Below are 27,011 nucleotides of genomic sequence, written 5' to 3'. Positions count from 1 at the left end.
AACACCACACTCAGTCTCGTCCTTTCCTCTTCCCCCTTTCGTCAAATGCCATCTTGCATCCCATCTCCATTCCCCCTTTTCTGGAACTCAATGTCAATCTCAGTCCTTCCAGAGAATGCAGTAAATGAACTCAGACTGTTACTGCAATGGTTATCAGTGGATTTTAATATCTGCTTGTGTTCTTATTAAAACACTGCAAATATGTTTCAGTTCCTCACAGGGTATGGATTTATGCGGTGGGAAATGTATGAACAGTTAATGTGTAATTTGAAATTACCTCCCCTCCTGAAATAATAACAGCGACGTTGATCTATTTGTCAATCAGATAAACAACCCAAGGTATCATTTCAGAACTAGTCACAAATCTAATCAGCAAGTAGCACCTTCGGTATTTCATGAAATGAAAATTGCTTATTGTCACAAGTAGGCTTCAAATGAAGTTACTGTGAAAAGCCCCTAGTCGCAACATTCCGGCGCCTGTTCGGGGAGGCTGTTACGGGAATCGAACCGTGCTGCTGGCCTGCCTTGGTCTGCTTTCAAAGCCAGCGATTTAGCCATGTGTTAAACAGCTCCATTTAACTTGTTATATGATTGTCCTCAGCACCAGCTTGAATGGGGCCTCCCATATCTCTTCTTTTATTAAAGCTGCAAGTAAGAAACTGAATGATTCATGTTATTTCTTAAAAATGAACTGGTAATGCTATATAGAACCCAAACCTGTCTGAAGCATCAATATTATTTCAAAATCTGGATGGACAAAAAACACACACACTAATTGAATAAGCAAATGATTCTTCTTCATCCTAGTATTTAGTTGTCTATTCTCATAGAAGAATCCATAGAATTCATAGAATCGCTACAGTTCAGAAGGAGGCCATTCAGTCAATCGAGTCTGCACTGACCTTCTGAAAGAGCACCCTACTGATGCCCACTCTTGTCCGTAACCTTGTACATTGATCATGGCCAATCCACCTAACCGGCACATCTTTGGGCACTAAGGGGCCAATTAGCATGGCCAATCCACCTAACGTGACCACCTTTGGACACTAAGGGGCAATTTAGCATGGCCAATCCACGTACCTGCACATCATTGGACACTAAGGGACAATTTAGTATTGCCAATCCACCTAACCTGCAGATCTTTGGACACTAAAGGGCAATTTAGCAAGGCCAATCAGACTTAACCAGCTGATACATTGAATAAGATAGGTGCTGCAAGAATGCAATGATCGCATGTATTTTATCAGTAAATTACAAGCAGAAATTATATTATTTTGAGGGATTTGCCCTCTTGATATTTCTACTCCAACAGTTCCAATCAAATTATGCTCTTAAAAGACATGTGGCCAGATGATAACATCTGCAATATCGGCATTTCTGTAAACAGATTCATCGTTACATATTTCCTGGCAAATAAAACATATTAATCTCGAAATTATTTGACAATAACTAGCTTCAACCCCATGCAAATAAAACTGATACCTCTGTAAAATTAATCTCAAAGTGAACATTTGAAGTAAAACAAAAGATGAAGAAGGGTGATTGGCCGTTCTGTTTCTCTCTCTCTCTCTGGGTGCTGCCTGACCTGTTGAGGACTACCTCCGGCATGTTTTGTCCTTTATTGCAGGGTCTAGGCTGGGAGGAAACTTGGGAGACACTTGCATTCAGCAGTAAGAGGAAATGGTTGCGAGGTGACCTAGCTGCGCGCTACATCAAAGCAGAGAATTGATCGTACAAACAAGGTTGTAAACAATAACGAATCTTTACGTTGGGGAACAAGGAGGCACCTGAACCAAAATGGGGACAACAATAGGTTACAGTTAACTGTATTCCGTCTGTAATATTTCAAAATATATTTTTCATTATCCTTCAGCTACTTACCCTGGAGATGTTTGCAGTTACGACCCACGGGTGTTTTCTGACTGGAATTGAGATCGTTACTGGTCAAAGAGATTTAATTCCCTTATTTAGTTAAAATACATCTTCATACTTTAAGGCACTTCTTTTGCATTGATTATATTCGCTGGAGTCTTGTGCAGTTCAAACACGCTCAATGACTATTACAGTCGGTGTAGTTGCTCTCGGAATATTCCGCCTAGTCCTGTGCAATGGGAGAAATGAAGTGAACGTTTCCCCCACAGCCCGCTAAAATACTCGAAAGATTTCAACTTCTACAAAAATAAAAGAATGCAGATGTTGGAAATCTGCAATAAGAACGGAGGGCATGTGTTGGCGAAATCTTCCTTTAATGTTGACACCGGGTGACTATTATTAATTCACTGTCCAGGCACAAACATAAAAATCAATTCAGAATTAATTCTCATAAAACGAACGTATTTTCCTCCCATTATCAATGTATCCACGATCAGCGACATTTAAACTACAGCACTTGGAGAACACAAAGCAGTTAGTTAGTATGTCTCCTGGATGCATATCAATTGCACATTTCTAAAATTGTTTCGTTTATTGGTGTAATGTGACGGTGAAGGGTATGCTTCAGACAACAAGCCCTTGCTTTTCACCTCAAACAGCAGCCGCTTTTTGTTAACTCCAGAGAGTCAGAGACAGAGAGGCTTTAGCTTCCGCGAACGGGTGACCTGATCCAAACGCTGTTCTGCTGACGGGGTGGGGGCCCCGGAAGCGTTGGACAGTCCACCTGAGAAAGAGCAACTTGTCAGAGTACAGCAGCAGCCAAGTTGTTTCAAGCAGTGGGGTTTCCTTTCAGAACAGAAGGAACCATTCATGGGTCATTATTACTGATGTACACCGCGTTATAATGCTAATGACCTTGCCGAGATAATCATTCCAGCATAGAGCAAAGCCAAACTCCCGTCCTCTTATCTATTTCAAACCCAGAGCTGCCTCAATTTATGTGTTGCTCATTTCACAATCCGCGTTGCTTCAGATCAGGAAACCGAAAATTATACCCAGCCTGTTTTTCCCCCATCTGTATATAATTACTTTGATATATAATTCGTATTTAATCTGTTTTGTCCCTAACTCTGTCCCTTCTTTGATTCTCCTCGTTTCGATATGTTGCATTTTTTTCGGCCCTATGGTTAAGTTGTTGCAGCAGGAAGGTTCAAGTTATCGATCATTAATACAAATAACCGCGTCAAATTAAACTTCGGCTAATGACCGTAACTGCAATGAATATAAATACGTAATATCATCTCGCTCATATGTTTAACCGGTCTGGCATTCTCGGTGAATTTTAAAATATATTTGATCTACTGATTTATCCCTGGTTCTAGTTCAAAAGAAAAGAAAACTCCGAATTGCATTTTTTGTTCGGTTTGGACATGCGAGCGAGAGTTATTTTTCTATAGATGCCTAACCTCAATACATGTTACCTTCTAATCACCATGGGCGAAATAATGCGCATCGCATGCCCTTAAAATAATATTTAGATTACCCAATGCAATTAATTGCTGAAATGTTAAATGATTTGAAAGGTACATTTTTTTTCTGAAAACTGACCATTTTCTTCCTCCATAAGTAAAGCCAAGTTTCGAAATCGTTTGAATAGAGCTGGGAAATTAGTACGGCAAATGCACAGATAGCAATGTATAACCTTTCTAACTCCCAGCAAATATCCTGTTTCGGAAGGATTCAACGGATTGTGTGATGAATATTGATAGAATTTATGTGCGGGCTGAAAATTGATCATTTTTGAAGTGAGAGATATATTATATTTTGTCTACAATTTATAGTGAGCGTTCTACAGCACATCACAGTCCTTCCAATGAGTGGGGGTCCCTTTAAGGATAAACATAAACATTTATTTAGTCCACTGTGCCCATAACCAAGTTAAAATCAAGATCAAATGTATTTAAGAGTTAATGCCATAATTAAAATGTACGGTACATGATTTAGGAAATTGTACAACCACAATAATACACAGTATTACACACTGCAAACCAGTACATATTCGACATCACAGTGCTGTTCACTAAGTCGTGCAGTTCCAGCCATTAAATGCCTTCACAAATCATCGAGAACTTTCTAAACTTTCTGCCGATTCCCCTTGCTGACTATTTCCTCTAATTCAAATTAAAATTCTAATCTCATTTTAAGCGTTGAGCGGGATTGTTACTACTCTGTGTACCTATTTGGAGACATTTGGGGGAAGGTGGGTGGGCATGCTAATTAAAAGCTTTGACACAATGAGGGCAAATAGGGTGGCGCCAGACTCCTTTTTGCTCTGACATATAAGCCAGGTGGCGTCAGTTCAGCACCTGATCCCGGACTTTCCAACAGCAAAGCCACATCAGACTGTGCACAGGGAAGACCTCCGGCTGGAGTTTATGAATCTAGCCGATATTTCCTATTTCACTGGCCTGTGCACCATGACTGCAGAGTCCCAGCAGTCGCCCCCCGAGGCTTCCTCTGCTTCCAGCTCCCTGGATAGCTCCGCGGACTTGTCAATGGAGTCGCCGGGAAAGGATGAGGTGATGGTCAAAGCGGAGCCCAGAGGTAACACTCCGAGCGCCGAGAAAGATGACGAGAACGCGAGTGAACTTGAGGGGCTGGTGCCGACTTCAGGAGGCAGGAGGAGGAAGCGTCCAATCCAGCGGGGTAAACCTCCATACAGCTATATCGCACTGATCGCCATGGCCATCGCCAACTCGCCAGAAAGGAAACTGACCCTGGGAGGGATTTACAAGTTTATAATGGACCGGTTCCCATTCTATCGGGAAAACTCCAAGAAGTGGCAAAACTCAATTCGCCACAACCTCACCCTCAATGATTGTTTTGTCAAGATTCCCCGGGAGCCTGGCCGCCCGGGGAAGGGTAACTACTGGACACTGGACCCGGCAGCTGAAGATATGTTCGATAACGGGAGCTTTTTACGCCGAAGAAAACGTTTCAAGCGATCAGACATCACCACCTATCCAGGCTACATGCAAAACTCCAGCGCCTTCACCCCAACCCCAGTTGGGAGACCTTCCTATCCCAATACACTGTATCCAAGCGTGGGCTCGGGCTACACTCCCCAGGTCCATACTGCCGGCCACCACCCGGCCATGTTACACCATTATCAAAGCTCAGCAGTGAGTCAGACTCAGCACAGGATGTTCAGCATTGACAATCTCATCAGTCAACAGTCTGTCCTGCAGGCCGCGGCGGCCATTGAATTGAACTCTCACGTAAATGGGGAGCTGGGACCGATGGCCAGTTGTTCAGTCGGCGGGGCAGATGCTTCAAATTTTCAGTCACAGTCGGTAAGCCCCACTGGGATGGGGACCATGTTGAACAGGTCTTCGAACACCGTGACTTCCAACATGACCTATTCCTATTCCACGTCCCCTCCTCATTTACCGATGCCCCAGGCCAGTTACTCGCCCAATAACAGCCAGATGTATTGTCCTTCAAATCGACTCGCCATCCCGTCCATGAGAGCAAACACCTGCTCTGATCACACTGACCAGCTTTTGGGCTTGTCCAGCCATCAGGTGAATGGACTTACTCAGCTCAATGGCAATACCTCCTACCTGAGGCAAACTAATTATGCGCCTGGACTTGAAAGGTTTATGTAGAAAGTTTATCTTTTAGAAGAGAAGCAACAAAACACTGCCATTCCCTAAGCCACACAACAACTCCAGGTTAGCTCTTTTACATATTTATACCGAACTATTAATACCAAAGCTAATCGTTTTTCTATCTTTAATGATTCTGTATGTTGGTGTTTTTACTAGAGTTTTACATTTGGACCCCATCACTGTAGGAGTGTAAATTTCAGTACAAACAGAATTTTTTTTGTGTGCCTGTGAAGAATACACATCTGTCACAAATTGTCAACAGGTAATGATTGTCTGGTTCAAGGTCATCAATATTTCGTTTCAGAATTGAGACGAACCAGTTTAACCGCGGGCTCTGTGGTAGTTTTTGTATGTATTTCGGGGAGAAAATATCGTTTAGTTTTGTGTAATAGCTGCGTTAGATGCAATATTTCTGATTTGCTCCTATCGGAAACGACACAAAAATAAATAAATATTTGATTTTTTACATTGAAAGAAATGTTGTCTTTTTTGGAAGCTTGTCCACCAATGAATGGCTATGGGTATGTGCCAATCTGTTTTGTGAACCAGTGTTCATTAAAGAGCTTAAGTTACAACGAAATGAAAGCTAACACAGCATTTCTGTTACTTCTAAAACCCCGTTTCAATGAGGCGAGGCGTAATGCGAAATTTAGAATAGCTTCTTGTACATGTCTCTATGCGTGTTTACAAATTGAACCTGGATATATCTGAAATTAATAAGAAACGAAACGAGGACATGACAATTAATAAAAGTGAAGTTACATTATTTTCTTAAATCATTTCAAAACGTCTTACAGATAATATTGGCGGTGTAATTCGAAACTCGTTCCTTTTGAGTACAGTCTTTTGGAATGCTACATTTAAGACATCGCATCTTCCGTGTATTGTTCATTCTGCTTAAACTGTTAATCGGGAGTTTGCTCTGCAAGATTAATTGGAAAGGATTTACACAGCGGCAGCGGCCCGCTGATCGAATTAGGCGAAAGCCCATTGTCCAGTTGGTGACAATTGTTTTTCTAATTACATTTCTATCACCTGGTTAATGCAAACCTGTCATTGTTTCAAATGTTCGGAGATTGCTTTGAGATAGGTTAAAAAAAATCCTTGGAGCATCCTAAAGTTTACAACATCAACAACTTGCACTTATATAGTGTAGTAATGATCTGCCCAAGGGCAGGTCCTTCTCTCGATTTATGTTTAAAACGCCTCTGAACAATCTCCGGAAGGGAAATTCTGCTCAAGTGAACGGCGGTTTTAGCACATTAAACTGCTTTATCTGGGGTTACACTCAACTGTTCAAATGTAAACTCTGCATCAGGTAATATCCAAATTCCAGGCTCGAGAATAGTTTTTATATATTATTAAGCACGATGACATGTAAAATATAAACATTTGCATGCAATGTAGACACAAGCTGCAAACTAACTTAATTTTACAGTCTCGGAATGGGGCAGGTCAGCGGGTGATGAAAGAAACCGCGAAAGCTTATTGGAAATAATGCAGTTGTTCCAGAAAAGAAATGCCCGAGGAACTGCTAAAAACTGGGCATACCTGGCACCTGAATGAAGTTTATTTTTCATTCATTCCTATAAAGATCTATAAAGTACTTTCATTTAGTGAACCAATATTGAAAATATGACTTACTTTTAGTTTCCCAAATTCTCGGTGAATCTGGTAACATACATATTTAGTAAAATACCGAGAATCCTACACTTTTATTTTGTCAAATGCAGATTACATAAAAACCCTTGTGGGTAGTATGTTTGCAATCTTGATTTTAAACTTGATGGGTTACAATCCTATCGTTAAACTCCATCACACAAAGAAGCAATCGGCGGCATGGAAAAGGTCATACATACATTTCAGAATCAGCTTTGTTTTCAATCGCCGTTAAATAGAGTGTATTGATAAACAACGCGCCCAGTCACAGGCCATTTATAATCCGGGTGATTGATGAGTAGTGGCACTATTCGCATCGTTCTGTGAAGAGGCAGAACCCGGAACGTTATATTGGAAGTTGCCTACATTTTATTGCCCAGTGACTGCTCTCAGTTCTGGTTTCACCTCAAGTGGCTGTGGAGCCAGGAACGCTCAGGATGTCTGACAGAGGCTTTTGTATCACCGATCGCCATCTCCAGCTGGTATTATTGACCATGTTTGCTGTTCTGCTCACGCCGACAGACACTTTGACAGTCTTCCTTACGCAAGCACATTCTCAAATCGTCGAATTCTTATAAAAATGGGAATGTTTGATGGTTTAATGGATGACGTTGTTGCTCCAGGTAAATATTTAATATAAACGTAAATACCTTCTAAAAATGTTTTAAATAAGCAGCATATCACGTCCTTACCAGTTGAGTACTATTTCGGGAAAATAGGTTCATTTTCACTTTTATTCCTGTACATTTTAAATTAAAGAGCAATGTTGTGACGTGTGAGGGGAAAAAGATTCTTAACCAAAATCTGAATAAGAAAGATAAAGCGGAAGGATCAGCATCGCCTTGCACAAAGCACGGCAGTGAGCATGGTCACACTAAGTTTAGTAAGCATTCGGAGACTACATCAGTGTGAGGAGTGCACCCATACTGCAGCTGGAGGACAAGTGGGCCCAAATCCAGAGGCATGGCCGCAGCTGCCACCTGGTTTAAAGGTCAGGCTCCATGAACTTGTTGTCTTTAACACTCTATTGCACATTACAAATTGGACCCATGCTCAGAGCTTCGCCTCACTTCTTGTGTTAGAAAAAGGCGGGGCGAGTCAGACAGGCCCAGTCATTTCAATATTTAAAATACTTCAAATTAAGTTTTAAAAGTTACTATCTTGTTATGTAGGCAGTCTGAGCGCCTTTAAAATATTTTTTCCACTGCATTGGTGTCTTACAGTGAACTTGAGGTAATTTTCGAGTTATTTTGAGGGAGTGCCAATCACTGAGTCTGCTTTCTGAAACCCACCATGGAGTTAGACTGCCATTGTTTAATGTTAATACCTCCAACACCGGGCTGAAGTGACGTGAAGAGCGAGTTTATAGTTAAGTACAAGCAGAATTGAGCATAACAACAGGAACATCAAAATGTAACCACAGGCAAAAGGCCTTGAGGATTATGACAGGGACTAGGTCAAGGAAAACACTTACAATGCCTATCGAGGTTATCATTCAGGACAGGTGGGGTTCAGGACAGAAATCTAGGAAAGGTGTGGAGTCTAATTTTCGGGATTTCAGATGATCTGACCAGCAAGAGGGAAAGGGTACTTGAGGCGGTTTACTGGATTCAGACCTGGCCGGGGTGGGAGAAGTAACAAGAAGGCACAAAAGGCTGGTCCAGAATACCGACAGGGCAAGAAAAAGGCCCGGACAACCCAGAGTGGCCAGCTTCCCGCCCAAAACAAGATGTGAGAGCAGAACTACCCAGCCACTGCCTGTTCCCGCTCACCAAACCTGCCTCTCTCCTAATTCGCAAGCTTCACGACACAATGGCAGCGAGTTTCGTACAAGATAAATAAGGTACACATGTCCGCTCGACATCATTTTTCTCCAACGTTATCAATTGCCGCAGAGCTGACTAAATGAACGGTGCATTTAATGAGTTCCAGGGCGTCTCCAAGCCCGATATTGGAGGAGGGGTTCACCCAGTCAATTACTTTCATTGGTTAAAACCTTCCAGCGGAGAACTGAGGTAACCGTGCACAACCATCTGATTGCGTTTACACTTGTGTATTGCACCTAACAGGTGACAAAGACACCAATGTGTTTAAATCCTGACAGCCCCTTTTCGAGATTGTCTACACAAAAGATTGCACTGCTATTGCAGTTAGCACTCTGGCTGTGCACGCTTGCCCTACACCAAGTGGGAGCTGTGGGGCCAGGCCAGCCAAGCTCATGGTGTTACTCAGCATGAACCTGGTTCGCTTACATTGGTCAGGTCACCCCTGGGTACCGCGGTGGGAGGTTGATAGTTTATACCAACATGAAAACAGGTTGAACATGAGTCCACAAACCTTGTGCCACGTTTGATCTTGATGATAGCAACGAGTGCTTATTTTCATATGGATTCGAGGTCACTGCTTCCAAAGGGCCGCTGGAATTCAATGTTGCCACGTGTGAGGCTATCCATTTTGGGAGGAATAACAGCAGAATGGATTATTATTTAAACGGTAAGATGTTAAAACACGCTGCTGTGCAGAGGGACCTGGGTGTGCTGGTGCACGAGTCGCAAAAAGTTGGTGTGCAGGTGCAACAGGTGATTAAGAAGGCTAATCGAGTTTTGTCTTTCATTGCTAGAGGGATGGAGTTCAAGACTAGGGAGGTTATGCTGCAATTGTATAAGGTGTTGGTGAGGCCACACCTGGAGTATTGTGTTCAGTTTTGGTCTCCTTACCTGAGAAAGGACATATTGGCACTGGAGGGAGTGCAGAGGAGATTCACTAGGTTGATCCCAGAGTTGAGGGGATTAGATTATGACGAGAGGTTGAATAGACTGGGACTGTACTCATTGGAGTTTAGGAGGATGCGGGGGATCTTATTGAAACATATAAAATTATGAAGGGAATAGATAGGATAGATGCGGGCAGGTTGTTTCCACTGGTCGGGGAAAGCAGAACTAGGGGGCATAGCCTCAAAATAAGGGGAAGTAGATTTAGGACCGAGTTTAGGAGGAACTTCTTCACCTAAAGGGTTGTGAATCTCTGGAATTCCTTGCCCAGTGAAGCAGTTAAGGCTCCTTCTTTAAACGTTTTTAAGAAGAAGATAGATACCTTTCTAAAGAATAAAGTGATTCGGGGATATGGTGTACTGGCCGGAGAGTGGGGCTGAGTCCACAAAGATCAGCCATGATCTTATTGAATGGCGGAGCAGGCTCGAGGGGCCAGATGGCCTACTCCTGCTCCTAGTTCTTATGTTCTTATGGTTCAGTCCGAGCCCGGGTTGTCTCCGCTTGCCTATCTATCTCATTCCGAATTTATCAGCAAAAGTGCAGGCACCAACTTTCTGCTTTATTGTCGAAAGCTCCTCCACGATGCCCGGCTCTATCTGGAATACTTGGTACATTCAGGATAGTTCGCAGCTTATCACCAGCACGAAATAAACCTGAAGCTTTAATTCGTGTTCAAAAGTGAAACGCCAAGGACCCGCTCCGCCTGTTGTCATGCCCCAGCATTTACTGCACTGTGCCCAATACTCCGATTGGAAATCTTGCGGAATGTCAATTAGTGAATTATCTTTACGAAATGTAAGCTTCCCAGAGGTAACGCCCTTTGGACTTTAGCCATTATCCGAACGATTAGCTTTAAAAAATCCGTTCTTAAATGTCGCAGACGATTGAATAATGAGCGCAAGGCTCGCTTCATATTTGTAGCAAATCATAAACCTGTTGGGGAAGGCTTCCACTGTGCGGCTGAATGACAAACGTATTATTTATAGGAGCATTTAATTGAGCTTCCCCAGAAGTCGCTAAAAGAGCAATTGGTTCTGAACACTCGCCATATCATAAAGGCCGAAATGTTTTTACCCCAATATCATGATTCAGAAGACAGGAACCGCGACCTTGTTTATGCAATTCTCGCTCGTACCATGAAGTAATAGTGCTCAAAATGATTAGAATGATAGCAATAGGGAGCTTTAGGAAGGCTTAAATGGTAACATCTCTTTCAGCAGGATGCAAAATCACAGAATATGATCAAAATGCCATGGGTGAAATATAACTCCTCCAGGGAGAGCAATATCCGGTCTAAGAACGCGCGACCCTTTTAAATATCAGAAAGTTTTCTCCTTGATGGTACACTCGAAATTTATCTTTAGCTTTACTGCCAAGTGGTTACCATTTTCCAGCAATGCTAGAGACGTTGAGTAAACACAATCACTACACAACTGAGTCAATGTTCAGGCCGGAATGCCTAATGCAGGCACTCTGTGATTTCAGTGTAAACGTGTACTTCTGCAGTTCCGGTCCCTTCCGAGGGCGCTCAGGGTCCCTTAGTTTAGACCGCCAAGAAGAAAGACATTGTCAGCTTAAAACAAAGTCATTCCATTATAAAAGTTTGATTTCGTGATCAAATTAGAACTCACTTTGAAAGTAAAAAGTCATCAACTACACTGATATGCATATTGCTGTTATGGTGCCAGGTTATCAACATCAACCCCAGCAATGTCAGAGCCGTTTTTAGAAGTATGATCTTACTCACTCTAAATTTTCGTTTTGAACCCCTGTGTTTCATCACCGCTCTCTCCTTTAAAAAAAAACTTCTTAAAACTCGTCTTTTTTAACCAAGTTTTCATCCACTCCTCCTAATCTCTGTCTCTCTCTTGGCTTGATTGCCATTTTCTACACACCATAATGAAGTGTCTTGTGATTTATTTCAATGTCAAACCGAGCTTAGTTGTTCCTGTTGTATTTTGAGCTGGTGGTCACACATAGACTGAATCCTGTGCTGTGATTGCACATGAAATTGGGTGTGATAGCAGTGGGGAATGAGAGTGCGAAGAAATGTGGATGTGGGCAGCACGGTAGCATAGTGGTAAGCACAATTGCTTCACAGCGCCAGGGTCCCAGGTTCAATTCCGGCTTGGGTCACTGTCTGTGCGGTGTCTGCACGTTCTCCCCGTGTGTGCGTGGGTTTCCTCCGGGTGCTCTGGTTTCCTCCCACAGTCCAAAGATGTGCAGGTTAGGTGGATTGGCCATGCTAAATTGCCCTTAGTGTCCAAAATTAACCTTAGTGTTGTGTGGGGTTACTGGGATATGGGGTTATGGGGTTATGGGGTTAGGGTGGAGGTGTGGGCTTGGGTAGGGTGCTCTTTCCAAGAGCTGGTGCAGACTCGATGAGCCGAGTGGTCTCCTTCTACACTGTAACCTCTAAGATTCTATGGTCCACTCCTGTCTCACTGTACTGACCAGGTTTTCACCCCTCCCACTCCATCTCTATTGATTCCCTGGTACCACCCTCCCCATTGTGGCTTCCTGTCCTCCCAGTCTAGCCCCTAAAATAAATCTGTGGAAGATCCCAGCCTCAGCTAAGGCCTTTAGTGTGACAACTGGTCTCATCATTAGAACGCGTCTTCCCCATTAAGATTAATGACAAACTCTTTCTCTCTGCAACAGCATTTCTCTTTTCCACATTGAGTGCCTTCCACATACTGGCAGGAATTTGGCCTGGACCCTGACATACTCTAATGAGGAGCCATGTCCCGTGGAATTGTGTTGTGTTTGCAGTAGAGTGAGAGGGATTGATTGAACTTCAGCACGACTGTAAGTTCACCTCAGAGAATATTTCCAGTCATAATGTTTAAATCATGTTCTCTCTCAGTTGCACATATCACACGTTGCTGGTGCAAACAGATTTTGGAGTTCTAAATCAAGGTTTATCTATGAATCACAGTGATGAGAACAGCTTTAGTGAACATCTAGATTAAAGAGTTATACAGAACCATTGAGTCCCTTCAGGACAGAAGGAGGCCATTCGATCCATCAAATCTGTACCAGCTCTCCGAAGGTGCACTCTACCTAAGCTCACTCCATGCCTTATCCCTGTAACCCCATAACACTTAGGGGCAATTTTTTAGCTTGGTCAATTCACCTAACCTGCACATCTTTGGACTGTGTGAAGAAACCGGAGCACCGGGAGGAAAACCACACAGATATGGGGAGACCGCGTAAACTCCACACAGACAGTCACCCAAGGCCAGAATTGAACCCAGGTCACTGACACTGTGAGGCAGCAGTGCTATCCACTGTGCCATCATGCCATCCCTGATGATGATATCAAGATTGGTTTGCCAGCTCTGGGTGGGAGGCTGAGTGGTGGTGGACAGAGGTGGGTTTGTTGGGTGGTTGGTAGAAGGGATGTGGGTAGCGGTTGGAGAACCTATAGCCAATAGTTTGTAGCTTGCAAACTGCTGATATGCATCACTTAGCAAGATCAGTGAAATTCTATTGAACAAATTTAAAAACTCAGCAAATTTTGGAGCGGCAAGTGAAATAACATTTATAAATGTGCGGGGGCAGCACTGTGGCGCAGTGGGTTAGCCCTGCTGCCTCACGGTGCTGAGGTCCCAGGTTCGACCCCAGCTCTGGGTCACTGTCCGTGTGGAGTTTGCACATTCTCCCCGTGTTTGCGTGGGTTTCGCCCCCACAATCCAAAGATGTTTCCGGCTAGATGGATTGGCCACGCTAAATTGCCCCTTAATTGGAAAAAAAATGAATTGGGTACTCTAAATTTTTTAAAAAACATTTATAAATGTCATTTATTAAGTTAATGTAAAATGTAGATTCCTGTTTGTCATAATCCTATTCATAATAAATTAAATTCTCAAATGAAGCACAAACTTTCTGTATGTGAAAATACTGGATAATGCAAGCAAGTATTAACAGTTTGTTAATGATGGCTTCCCTGTTTCGTTCAGTTCTCAGATGAACCTAAAAGCTGAACAAGTATAACATAACTTGCATTTTAATCTGTCTGTTTTGTATTTCAGCATCAAACTAATTTAAACATGTTATTAATTTTCAATATCACTAAAAAAGGGCAACAGGCAATTAAACAAGTTTGTACAAAAGTATTGAAATACTGGCAACATTTAGGTAAGTTCACAGCTATTACTGATAAGTAAAATATCTGATGACTTTTTATTTCCTTACATCCAGTTTAGGCAAACATAATACAGTCAACCAGCTGGAAAAAATAGACAGTGAAGTCTGCGAGAGGGAGATGCCATGCAAGATTGTGGTCAGTGAGACACAGAAGGAATGTGGACAAATTATAAGATGCAAACAATATCTTCCAGCTACCATTCAAAATAAACTGGTTATACAATTGAAGATGTTCACAAAAAATAGACTGCAAATTTTTACCACTAAATGGCTTAAAGCTGTCTCTTGGATGGGATCAAAGACAAATCAATGAGTGCAGTCTTTGTTCATCAAATTGAATGTAGGCTTTAACAATATTTAGTGTCTCAGCAATGGCATGGTAGCACAGTGGTTAGCACTGTTGTTTCACAGCTCCCAGGTCCCAGGTTTGATTCCTGGCTTGGGTCACTGTCTGTGTGGAGTCTGCACGTTCTCTCCGTGCCTGCATGGGCTTCCTCCGGGTGCTCCAGTTCCCTCCCACAAGTCTGAAAAGACATGCTGTTAGGTGAATTGGACATTCTGAATTCTCCCTCAGTGTACCCAAACAGGCGCCGGCATGTGGCAACTAGGGGATTTTCACAGTAACTTCATTGCCATGTTAATGTAAGCCTATTTGTGACCATAAAGATTATTATAATTATATTATTATTAAGTAACAGTGAACAACAGTGTTGGGATATTGGTGTTTCATAGTGTAATCAGGAGGAAACTCTGTTAGGTTCAGTTTTGGGGTGTGGGACATGAAGGGACAGATATTAATAGTGTACTTAGCCTTAACATGGTCAGTTAAGTCCAGTCCAGACAGTCAATAAAGTCCTTTGGTTTACTAACATAAACAGTAACGAAATCAAAGAGAACATCAGGGCATCTATATTATCCCAAATACATTTCAAGCTAGTTAAAAAATTCAAGTTGCTTTTACTCCTTTCTGAGTTAGTGGGTTGTCATGACTGGTCCCCAGATGAAGTCCCCTAATTTGTTAAGATTCCTGAATTGGACCCGAATTTTTGATTCAGCCTCCCCCCCCGCCTCCGTTGGTCACAAAAGGGTTAATTTTAAACAAATCCTTTCACCCAGTGGATACCTTTTCTCAGCCCAAATGTTTTACTTTTTAGAAGAAGCCAACATAACCAGGTTTTCTTGAATAAAAGAAAGAGTAAATCTATTAGTTATTAAAAACCCAAGAATTATTTTTTTTAAAATATAGATATAAATTCAGAGTACCCAATTATTTTTTTCCAATTAAGGGGCAATTTAGCGTGGCCAATCCACCCAACCTGCACATTTTTGGATTGTGGGGGTGAGACCCATACAGACTTGGGGAGAATGTGCAAACTCCACACAGACTACTAGTGACCCTGGGCTGGGAATGAACCTGGGTCCTTGGTGGCGTGGGCAGCAGTGCTAACCATTGCGCCATCATGCCGCCCTAAGAATTAAAAAAAAGCAACATACACATTCACATACTGTTCAGAAATTAGAAGTTAAAGTCAAGATAAAAGTAAAAGAAATGTACAAATCAGTATTTTACTTGTCAATGAGCATAGATGGTGGCACATGGCAGCCATTAAATTGGATAATTTCAGTCGAGCTGATGTTTGGCAGGTTAGCAGTTATTTGGAGGCACTGGATTCTGCAGGGTGGTTGATAATCTGTCCAATTTCCTTCAGATAGGGGCTTTTGCTGAGCTTTCTGCTTAGAGAGAGAGGTCCTTTGCCTGCTTCTCTTTTTACAGGGGTGACTGACTGCTGTCTCTTCTTGCTCCTGTGTCACATATACACTGACATCCCAACACTAGCACATACAGATCTCAGGTCTGCAGTTCCATTTTATCCTATTTCCCTGTGTATTCCTGAAAGGGAATAACAACATGTCTTTCGCCCAAGTCAGTTTTCTTTGAACTCAGATCATTTCCACATTCTGAGATATAAATCAACGGGAGATGGGTTTTGGATGTCTATTAAGATGTGACAATCATCCTCCATTGTCTCTTCAACCACAGGAGATTAAAATTCAATCTTTTGCAATTTTCTTATCTCCCCTTTCAAGTGTCTCTGTCTGAAGTAGACCTTGACATCCTTCAGGTGTGACACTCCATGGTCTCTCAGGGACTAAGTATAATCCACACAGGAACATTCCACAAAGTGGTTACTTTACATTCTCAGCCAACTTCGGCTGAATGTCTTTGCTTGTATTTGTTTTAAAAACACATTTCTCCCTTCAAAAGTTTAATATTCCCAGAAGTAGTTTGGGTCTGTAATGTATCATCATGGCAGAATGAAGTAAGAAAATGACCATCTGTAATATGTAGGTAAGTCTGAAATCTTTAAGGTTCCGTTACACTGAGACAAATATGAGATGCGAAGCTGTATTTTGGGTTCCAGCCAGGTAGACATCTGAATACATTGTTTGGTACTTATCTGGTTGAAACTATAGCTGTTCTATCTGGGAGAGTGGTCAGCAAATATCTAGAAATATACCTCTGCTGAACTATCTCCCAACATTTAGAAATTTAAATAATTAAGAGTGTGGGAAGTGGAGAATCTCTGTCCTCTAAACATATATGTTAAGGTCAAGTAGGATGACTAGGTATCAAGGGTATCCAGCAGACCTTCCAACACTTTCCAAGCAGGCAAGACTTTTGGATTTTACTAGCTAAATCATTTGTGTTTTGAGGTCATTACTATCAAATTTAGCAAATTAAATGAATCCTTGTGTTCCCATTATTAAAGATGTAATGACCGTTTTTGAAAAAAAAGTGAATTGATTTGAATTGGTTCATGAAGGATGCAGTAGAGAATAATAATGTGCTTCCCAATATGGACCTGTTGGGCTGGTTTGAAGCAAGTTTTTGAGAGTGGAGAAATTGATATTTCACCATTTGAAATGAAATGAAAATCGCCTATTGTCACAAGTAGGCTTCAAACGAAGTTACTGTGAAAAGCCCCTAGTCGCCACATTCCGGCACCTGTTCGGGGAGGCTGGTATGGAAATTGAACCGTGCTACTGGCCTGCTTTGGTCTGCTTTAAAAGCCAGCGATTTAGCCCAGTGTGATGGAAAAGGTAATGTGATTGGAAGAAGGTAGGGATTATGAATGCAAGAGAGATAAGGAAATGGTCAGAACATAAGAATATAAGGCGTAGGATCTGGAGTAGGCCATTTTGGCCCTTTGACCATGGCTCCAAAATTCATTAAGATCTTCTTGCTCAACTCCACATTCCTGCATTATCTTATCAGCCTTAATCCCTTAATAGTCAAGAATCAATTAACATCCATCTTGAAGAAGCTCAAAGGTTGAGCATTCTCAGCTCTCTTACATAGAAAATTTCAAACAGTCCTGATAGTTCAGCTCCTTATTCTGAGACTGTACCCCAATAATAAATCTATTAGTCAGTGTGCCTATTTTCCTGGCATCTACCTTGTTAAGCCCCTTAAGGATTTTATATCTTTTGTTTAGATACTTTAGATGATATGATTTTATATTATATCCTTTAATTAGAATCTTTATATGATATGAGGGACGGCACGGTAGCATAGTGGTTAGCACAGTTGCTTCACAGCTCCGGGGTCCCAGGTTCGATTCCCGTTTTGGGTCATTGTGCGGAGTCTGCATGTTCTCCCCGTGCCTGCGTGGGTTTTCTCCGGGTGCTCCAGTTGCCTCCCACAGTCCAAAAATGTGCAGGTTAGATGGATTGGCCATGATAAATTGCCCTCAGTGTCCAAAAAGGTTAGGTGGGGTTACTGGGTTATGGAGATAGTGTAAAGAGGTGTGGACATGGGTGGGGTGCTCTTTCCAGAGGCCGGTGCAGACTTGATGGGCCAAATGGCCTCCTTCTCCACTGTAAATTCTATAATTCTATGATTCTATGATAACTTACAATTAGGTTCTTGCAGACTCCAGCGAATATCGGCTTTCATCTTCAGTCCGACCACAGCTCCACAACCTTCACTGTGGGTATGGCAAGGAGGCAGGTGCTGAATCTACACAAGCTAGGACAGGGATCAAACACCATGCTATTGATACATATGTAAATCACATCCTCCAGCAAATGAACCATTTACCAGTATTACCAGTGCCCCGTCTAGGACACCGCTGACCATGACGACCTGTCCCACTTGGTCCATACTGTCCTTGTCTCTGTGAACCTCATCCTCTTGCTAATCAGTTTGGCTACCCCCCTAGCCCTCGTCTCGTAGCACGAATGGTACGTCTATCCCACCCAGCTCTCTCTTACTAGCAATCAGTCCTTCTCTCTTAGGTGTGTCTCCTGCAGGAAGATTATGTCGGCCTTCAGGCTTCTTAAGTGGGCAAACTCTCTGGATCTTTTTACTGGGCCGTTAAGTCCCCTTACATTCCAGGTGACTATCCTGATGGGGAGTTCCTGTCCCCCTGTTCCTACGGGATCAACCATGCTTACCTGGTGGATGCACCCCTGCACTCTGGGGTTTCCCTTTGTTAGTGGGCTGTCCAAAATGGCCACGGTCACTGCTCTCACCATAAGGTCAGGCCCCTGCGCTCCGGGGTTTCCCTTTGTCCAGGAGGCACCCAACATGGCCACCAACTATGTGTACGCCACATGGGTGTGCCCCTGCATTCCGGGGTCTCCCTTTGTTTAGGGGCCCTCCAAAGTGGCTGCTTGCAGTGCCATCTTATCTCCTCGGCCTGCTCCCTGCTTGTCAAAGCCAATCCGTGTACCAACTCTTATTCTCGTCCTATTTCCTATGTATTCTTTCTTCCCCCCTGCCCCCCCATCCCCCCTCGCCACGTCTCCCCCTCCCTGCCCCCACCCCCCCTGTCTTCCTCCTGCCTGCCCCTGTCTCCCCTCACCCCTGGCAGGCGTTCCCTTTCTGCCAAGAGGTGCGCCACGGCCCCCCTTACTGCCTGTCTTCCCGTGCTAGCCCTCCCTGCTAGTACGGTGGCTTCCTTCCCAGGGCTGGTCTAGCCCTTTGTCTATTCCTGCCGACTGCCTGTATTGCCTGTCTGCCCCCTCACCTGCTTTCCCTGTCCTCGCTCTCTCCTGTGCCCTGTCTTTCTGGTCAGAACGAGGCAGTACAGTCCCGCGCAAACATACAACAATGTCTATGAGTCTCTGATTCTTTCAGCGATCCTCCTCCGACATGCCTTCATCGCTCCCTCGCCTGTTCTTTGGCCAGACCCTGGCCCGTACAAAGTCGTTTGCTTCTGCCAGGGTGTTGAAATAGTACTCCTTACCCCGGTGCGTGACCCAGAGTCTGGCTGGGAATAACATGCCGAATCATACCCCACTCTTGTAAAGCGCTGATTTTGCCTGATTAAACTCGGCCCTTTGTTTTGTGAGATCTGCCCCAATGTCCTGATCGATCCAGATTTTATGTCCTTCCCATGTGCTTCATCTGTCTAGCCCACCGCAGAATCCTCTCATGGTCCTTGTATCGGTGCAGCTTAACTATGATCGCTCTCGGCTGCTCCCCCACCTTGGGCTTCGGTCTGAGCGTCCTATGTGCCCTGTCGAGTTCTGGTGGGTTGAGGAAGCTGTCCTTACCGACTAGGTTCCCCAGCATTTGGGCAATATAGTCTGCCGGGTCTCTGCCCTCGATGCCTTCCGGCAGGCCCACGATCCGTACGTTGTGCCGTTGGGACCTGTTTTCCTGGTCCTCAGCCTTTCCCTTCAAGCTCCCCTGGGCTGCCACCAACCTTTTCACCTCTGCCTCCAGAGCGACGATCCTGTCACTCTGGTCTGTCGAGGCTCTCTTGAGGTCTTGGATCGTCCTCCACTGCGCCTCAACTTTCTTTTCCAGTCCGTCAATCGTTCATTGTAGGGACACCATCGCCTCTGTCACCACCACCTTCACCGCTATCTGATCTTGATTCTAATCGCCTCCTTCATGGTGGCCAGCTCCTTCTTTCGGAAGGTCCTCCATCCATCTCCTGGTGGGGAGGGGGAGGCTGGTGTTCGGGTCGACGGTCTCCCCCTCTCTTGGGAGGCCAGGGCCTCCTCGCCTCGTGGGTCCATTGGTTTGTCTGCCCGTTGCTCGAGGCTCTTTCCACAACTTCTGCCCTCTCTTCGGCCTCTTGAGCTCCCATTCACCGGCAACTATATCCCCGTTGTTCTTTTTCCTCCATTGGGGTTGTTTTTTGTTGGTTTTTCCGGGCCACATTCATTGAAAAGTGTCTTTTTTGGTTGGGAGGAGAGCCACCTGATGTGGACGGCACGGTAGCAGTGGTCAGCACTGTTGCTTCATAGCTCCAGGATCCCAGGTTTGATTCCCGGCTTGGGTCACTGTCTGTGTGCGCGTTCTCCCCGTGTCTGCATGGGTTTCCTCCGGGTGTTCCGATTTCCTCCCACAGTCCAAAGATGTGCAGGTTAGGTGGATTGGCCACGCTAAATTGCCCTCAGTGTTCAAAAAGGTTAGACTGGGTTGCAGGGATAGGGTGGAGGTATGGGCTTAGGTACGGTGCTCTTTCCAAGGGCCGGTACAGACTCAATGGGTCGAATGGCCTCCTTCTGCACTGTAAATTCTATGATTCTATGATGTGCGTCCGCTTAGCACATCACCATCACTGAAGCCCCTCTTCAGAAAGATATTTCAACTGGTTTCTTTCAGCTACCCCCTCACACAAGTTTGTACTGCTTTAAATACGATTCATCGTTTTTTAAATTATCCTACTGTGCGAGCAAAATAACTTTCCTGTGGCTTAAATGGTTAGGCAGATCAATGCTCAACTCAAAATGCTTCCTCAAACTGTCTGAATGCCTTATCTCCACTCAGCAATGATATCATCTCCCTTAAGGTGAAAGCAAATTAACTCCAGAGACTGAAAATACATTTGACGGAATTGTCCGTTCCTGAGACTAAGTGTTGACACCAGGGCAGGATTCGTGGATTTCTACCACAGCAAAACTGGCGCCGCACCTGGACCGATTCAACGACCGTTGAGGGGCTAGCACCGGCGCCACATGGAACACAATCGATTCCAATGGGAAGTGGTGCGGGATTCGCTGGATTTGCGATTGAGAGTCAGGAAGCTGACAAGCTGCAGCCGCATATACCCACTTCACTCCCCATATGCATCATCCCAGTCAAAAAGGCGGTAGTGGAGAGAGCAGCATCCTGCTTTACAGACACCGAGCTTGAGACCCTTTTGGACACCATGGAGAAGAGGAGGGCGACCCTGTACCCTGGCCTGGGAATGAGGTTGCCTGCCATCGCCATTTGCCATGCCTGGACACAGGGGTCAGAGGCTGTCAGTGTCGTGAACAACACCATCCGAACTGGCCAGCAGTGCCGAGAAAAACTGCATGACCTCCTCAGGGCGGCCATGGTGAGTAGGCAACACTGTGCCAATGGCACCAACCCCAATCCCACACACCCGCTACCCCAATACACTCACTCGGAGGTTGTCCGAACTCCCACCTTGCACTACATGCCGCCACCCATACCGGCTGCCATGGTCGGTGTCATGAGAATGTCGCTTTAAGAAATGTTTGGCTGCTCATGTTACTGCAGTGAGGTCAGAGTGTGGGTGCAGCTGAGCTCTGGTTCTGCTTTTTAGTTTCACTTTGAGAAAAGCTTGGGTGTGTCTGTCTTTTTGGTTTCGTTTTTCAGTGTGTTGCAGCTGAAGTCAGACAAAGCAGCTGTATTGTTGATCTCTCTGCCATGAAGGACTGTCTTTTAATCATTTGCTGAATTCAGAACTATAAATGTTTTCCAGTATTGAATGTAAACTCTGATGTGCTTCTGTTTAAAGGTTTGTTAAGTCTTCTGGGTGTAAAAGGACAGCTAACAGATTACTTAATCTTGTACTCTTTGGGGGGTGTATTTGATTTACTGGTTGCGAAGATGTTCACTGTTTGTTTTAGAAAGGTTAACTTGAGTTCATAGAATAAACATTGTTTTGCTTTAAAAAAGAACTTTTCCATTTCTGAAGTACCACACCTGTAGAGTGGGCCTGTGCTCCCCATACCACAATCTATTAAAAGTTGTGGGTCAGGTGAACTCCATGATACACTTTGGGGTTCTCTCAACCCTGGCCCCTAACACCGGGTACCCTGGCCACTGAAGCCTCCAACTACCCACCCCCTGGGTTTCATGCGTCTGGCGACTGTCTAACGCTGTGCATTTTCTGTCCCCCCCCCCAGGAGAAGGCCGCCCATAACTGTTGGGAGAGGAAGAAGACCGGAAGGGAACTGTCGAACCTGCGGCCCCTCACCGCGGCAGAGCAGCGGGCCCTGGATGTGGTTGGTGGGCCCGAGGAAAGGGCAGTCGTTGGGTGGATGTCGGCGTTGGGCAAGGAAGTGAGACCCCATTGAGCTGCGGTTCCCCATGGCATGTGCGTCACCCCCCCCCCACCTCACTACCACCAGCACTCCCTCACCACCCTCACACTATCCTCACCCCCACATCCTCACACCACCCCTACTTCCACACAACCCCCACCCCGCAATCCACAACCCATATTGCCCCCTCCCAACCAACCCCCTCCCTAACACCTCCCCACCAACCCCACTCTAACCCGAGCCCATGATTTAATCATGCGGCTTGTCTTGTGTCTTGCAGGAGCTGCCTGTGTTGGGGTGGGCCTTTCTGGTGTCCCCCGCACCCATCCCCAGCCACAGCCACAGCCAGAGCCCAGGTGCTGACCAGCGATGATGACACCGATACTAACCATCAACCTGAGACTCAGGATACCCCTGAGCTCGAGTCCGGAGATGACACAGATTTCCTGTCACAGTTGTCTCCAACAGCCTCCACCACTCACCTCAGTTGGGCACTTTAGTGAAGAGGCTTCTCGGGCACTCTCTGGTGCACACCACATGCATGCTTTGGTACAGCAGGTGGAGGTAAGAACACCAGAGGGGGCACACAGTCGGAAAGCGGGCTGACCACAGGGACTAGCTGCCATCCATACGGCTTTCAGACTTCTGAAATAGACAGTACAATTGAGCGTGGAAATTCAGTCACAGAGCCAGGGACTACATGAGGGGTTGTCGGCGAGTGTCCAGCACCTTGCGGGCGCAGGTGGAGGAGTCTAACCTGGACCAACACTGCAAATGTGCCATCCGCGGTAGAGGCCTTGGGGTAAGTATGTCAGCCATGGATCAGCATGTCGAAGGCCTGGGGCATTCTGTGCGGGCGCTGGCCGAGGTCCAGGACAGGGCTGCCGTGTCATAGGCAGCCATGTGCCAGAGCCACCTGGAAATTGCAGCGGCATTCTTGAGCATGGTCGAATCACAGCGGGCCAGGGTTGAGGGCATCGATGGCATTGCCCAAGCATTTGTGGTGGGCGACAGGCAAAATCGTGGCGGGTGCCGGGCGCTGGCCAGAATACCATGCTCCGGTGTCTCGACAATGGCATCAATGCATTCTAGTCCGCACGTAAAGTAAATGCCATTGTGATATCATTAGTGGGCCTGACCTAGTATTCTCCGAGGCCTCCGCGATGCGTCATCTCTGCCGCAGGGATTTACCGATAGTGGGTTTCATTTGTGGTTTCAATAATTGTGAAACAGGTGCCGTGCTGATGAGGGAGAGAGGGGAGGTAGGACATGAAGAGGCGTGACCGTGGGCTCCCAGTCTTCTCATTGGCAGGGCTGGCTGGGGGGTCTCTTTGCCATGTCCGGGGGGGAGGGGGCAGCGGAGGGTTGATGGGGGATGACCAGGGGATGGGCTATGGGTTTGGGGTGACCCGCCATGGGACTGGATGTCCATCACATTCTGGGTCTGTGCCATATCGGTCAGTGCCCACGCAATGCCACCGACGCCCTCAACCATGGCCCGTTGTGACTGGGCCATGCTCTGGAGTGCTTCTGCAATGTCCAGTTGGTCCTGGTACATGGCTGCCTGTGATAGGGCAGCCCCGCCCTGGGCCTCGGTCGCCACCTGCACAGAGTGCCCCAGGCCTTGGACATCTTGACCCATGACCAAAACCTTCGCCAAGATGTCTACTGTGGATGCCACCCATGCGCCTGGGTGGCACGCATGGCCGGCAGCACTTCCTGCTTATGCAGGCGGTTTGACTCCTCCAAATGTACCTGCAGTCGCTGGATGGTTGCCGACAAGTTTAGCACAGGGCTAAATCGCTGGCTTTGAAAGCAGACCAAGGCAGGCCAGCAGCACGGTTCGATTCCCGTAACAGCCTCCCCGAACAGGTGCCAGAATGTGGCGACTAGGGGCTTTTCACAGTAATTTCATTTGAAGCCTACTTGTGACAATAAGCGATTTTCATTTTCATTTTCATTTCATGTTGTCCCTGGCTCTGCGACTGCATCTCTATTATAGATGGGACTGCCCTTTATCTCCCCTCAATTTAAAGGTATGTCCCCTCGTGCTAGATATCACCATCCGAGGAAAAAGGCTCTCACTGTCCACCCTATCCAATCCTCTGATCATCTTGTATGCCTCAATTAAGTCACCTCTTAACCTTCTTCTCTCTAACGAAAACAGCCTCAAGTCCCTCAGCCTTTCCTCATAAGATCTTCCCTCCATACCAGGCAACATTCTGGTAAATCTCCTCTGCACCCTTTCCAATGCTTCCTATAATGCGGCGACCGGAATTCCATGCAATACTCCAAATGCGGCCGCACCAGAGTGTTGTATAGCTGCAACATGACCTCATGGCTCCTAAACTCAATCCCTCTACCAATAAAAGCTAACACACCGTACGCCTTATTAACAACCCTCTCAACCTGGGTGGCAACTTTCAGGGATCTATGTACATGGACACCGAGATCTCTCTGCTCATCCACACTCATTCAGGTAAACATCATGGTGCAAACATACATACATACTGATGGACAGATCAACGGACCAATCAATACACACACAACACCACAGCCAATCAAAGACAAGAGCATACACACTATAAAACGGGGAACACAACACTTCCCATTCATTCCAGCAGGAGACAGCTCGGAGCACAGAGCTCACAGCAAGCGACTCAGACATTCACCATGTGCTGAGTGCTTCTCCAAGATAGTGTTAAGGATAGGTCCACAGATTCAAGGGTAATGAACGAACCACAGTAACCAGTTTATCATTGTAAATATTGTTAGTAATGAAACTGAGTTGTACCATCCGCAACCATGTTGGTTCGTCTGTGGAGCAGAGAACACAACATGACGTAGTACCAAGAGTGGAACCCAGTATCTGTGAGACCGACCTACGCATCCTCGGGAATCCGCCATCTGGCGCCATGGACACCGTCAGCACACCGCAGCCGTTGCAGATCGCTGGAAACCTCGGCGTCCACTGGAAGCTGTTTAAACGCCTGCAGGGTAGGGATGAGCCTTTTCGGTCTTTCCTAACACACCTCCGTGTCCTCGCGCAGTCCTGCAGTTGCGACGCCACCTCCGATTCAATGATTCGGGACCAGATTGTTTTTGGGGTCACCTTGGACACCCTACACCACCAGCTCCTCAAAATGAAAGGCCTCACCCTAGCCTCCACCATCGAAGCCTGCGTCCTTCATGAAAACGCGACCAGCCGCTACGCCCAATTTCAAATGGTCGAATCGGCAGGGCAGGGGTCCAACGAGGCCGAGCAGGTCCAGGCGATCGAGTTCCTCCCAGCCCGCGGCTCGGATGAGGGCGGCCAATTTGCGCGCTTTCCGCGGCCTCCCGCGTCTGTGCGCGCCAAAAAAGATGTCGACGCAGAGGGACGTGATGCACAGGCGTGCCCAACGCAAGACCGAACTTCGCATGCGCGGTGGCGCAACGAACGCCATGACGTCACGACATGCGGTAACTGTGGAGCCGCACATTTAAAGTGGCAATGTCTGGCAAAGAACCGACAATGCCTCCGCTGTGGCAAGATGGGCCACTACGCTGTCTGCTGTCGAGCAGCTCAACCTGCCAACGCTCCCCAATTCCGACACCCTCGCAGGGACGTGTGGACCATTCAGCCTCCGTACAACGAGTCGTACCCAGACGACATCCAAACCAGTGACACAGACAACCGGGATGCCTTCCGTGTTGCGGTCATTGATAAGAACCAGATGTCTCCAAGCAGGACCCACCAGCCGATGCCAGTGTACAGTGTCAATCCGGGTGATGAATGGTGTGCCACCCTAACGGTCAACCGATCATCAATAACATTGGTGGTGGGTGGCAACCTCTTTCCCAACTTGGGGTATAGATTGGCACACCTCTTTTCCACTGTGTCCAGCAAGGTCTTGAATTCAGCATCAGTGAATCGGGGTGCCACTCTTCTTGCTGCCATCTTGTTGGCAGGGATGAGTGTGTGCGGGGATGAGTGCCAATCGTGACCCCGGCGAATTGGACACCGTTTTCCATTGGAATCAATGGTGTTCCACATGGCGCCGGTGCTAGCCCATTAATGGTTGATGAATTACTTTATCAGCAAGTTCATCAAACTAGTATAGATTAAATTAATGTGAACTTTTCGTGACTTTCTACTTAGAATTGATGTACTCCAGCAGTTTAAAAGCTCTCTTCTCCAGGACGCCAAAATTTCTGTTAAGTTTGGCCCTTGGATGAGTACAAACCGATGTGGTGATTCTGAATTGTAATCCATGGTTACAAAAATTTCAAGTGTGGGTTCAGCTTTAAGAAGTTTCTGAAATTGCAGATGGCGCCACTATTCATTTGAAGACGAAGGTTTTATCCGTATTTGCCAGTTTTGCCTGCTTCCTACTGCAAATGTGCTTGCACCCAGCCTTGGAAATATCGTAAACAATAACTGCTTGGATTGACTAGCTGCAGACTTCTCTGCTTCAGCACTGTGTTTTAGGGTCAGGAAAGCTTTGAATACTTGCATTTGCTGGTCTTTAAAGTTGATGCTTTAGTGGTGATTCTTCCAAATCTATCAATTACACTTTTTTTCTTCTCAAAGCCAACCCAGACGCCGCAT

The 27,011-nt window shown here is 45.7% G+C and overlaps 1 protein-coding gene across 1 annotated transcript; it reads left to right on the top strand.

Annotated features, from left to right (window-relative positions):
* The first annotated feature begins 4,256 nt into the window (after positions 1–4,256).
* foxe3 (forkhead box E3) lies at positions 4,257–6,021 on the top strand. The gene has a single exon (XM_072512865.1). The coding sequence runs from the start codon at positions 4,308–4,310 to the stop codon at positions 5,538–5,540; it is 1,233 nt and encodes a 410-aa protein (XP_072368966.1). The 5' UTR covers positions 4,257–4,307; the 3' UTR covers positions 5,541–6,021.
* Positions 6,022–27,011: the final 20,990 nt, after the last annotated feature.

This window comes from Scyliorhinus torazame, chromosome 7 (genome assembly GCF_047496885.1).
Source record: "Scyliorhinus torazame isolate Kashiwa2021f chromosome 7, sScyTor2.1, whole genome shotgun sequence".
NCBI lineage: Eukaryota > Metazoa > Chordata > Chondrichthyes > Carcharhiniformes > Scyliorhinidae > Scyliorhinus > Scyliorhinus torazame.
Note: the sequence above shows the minus strand (reverse complement) of the source record. Positions and strands in the feature narration are given on the sequence as shown.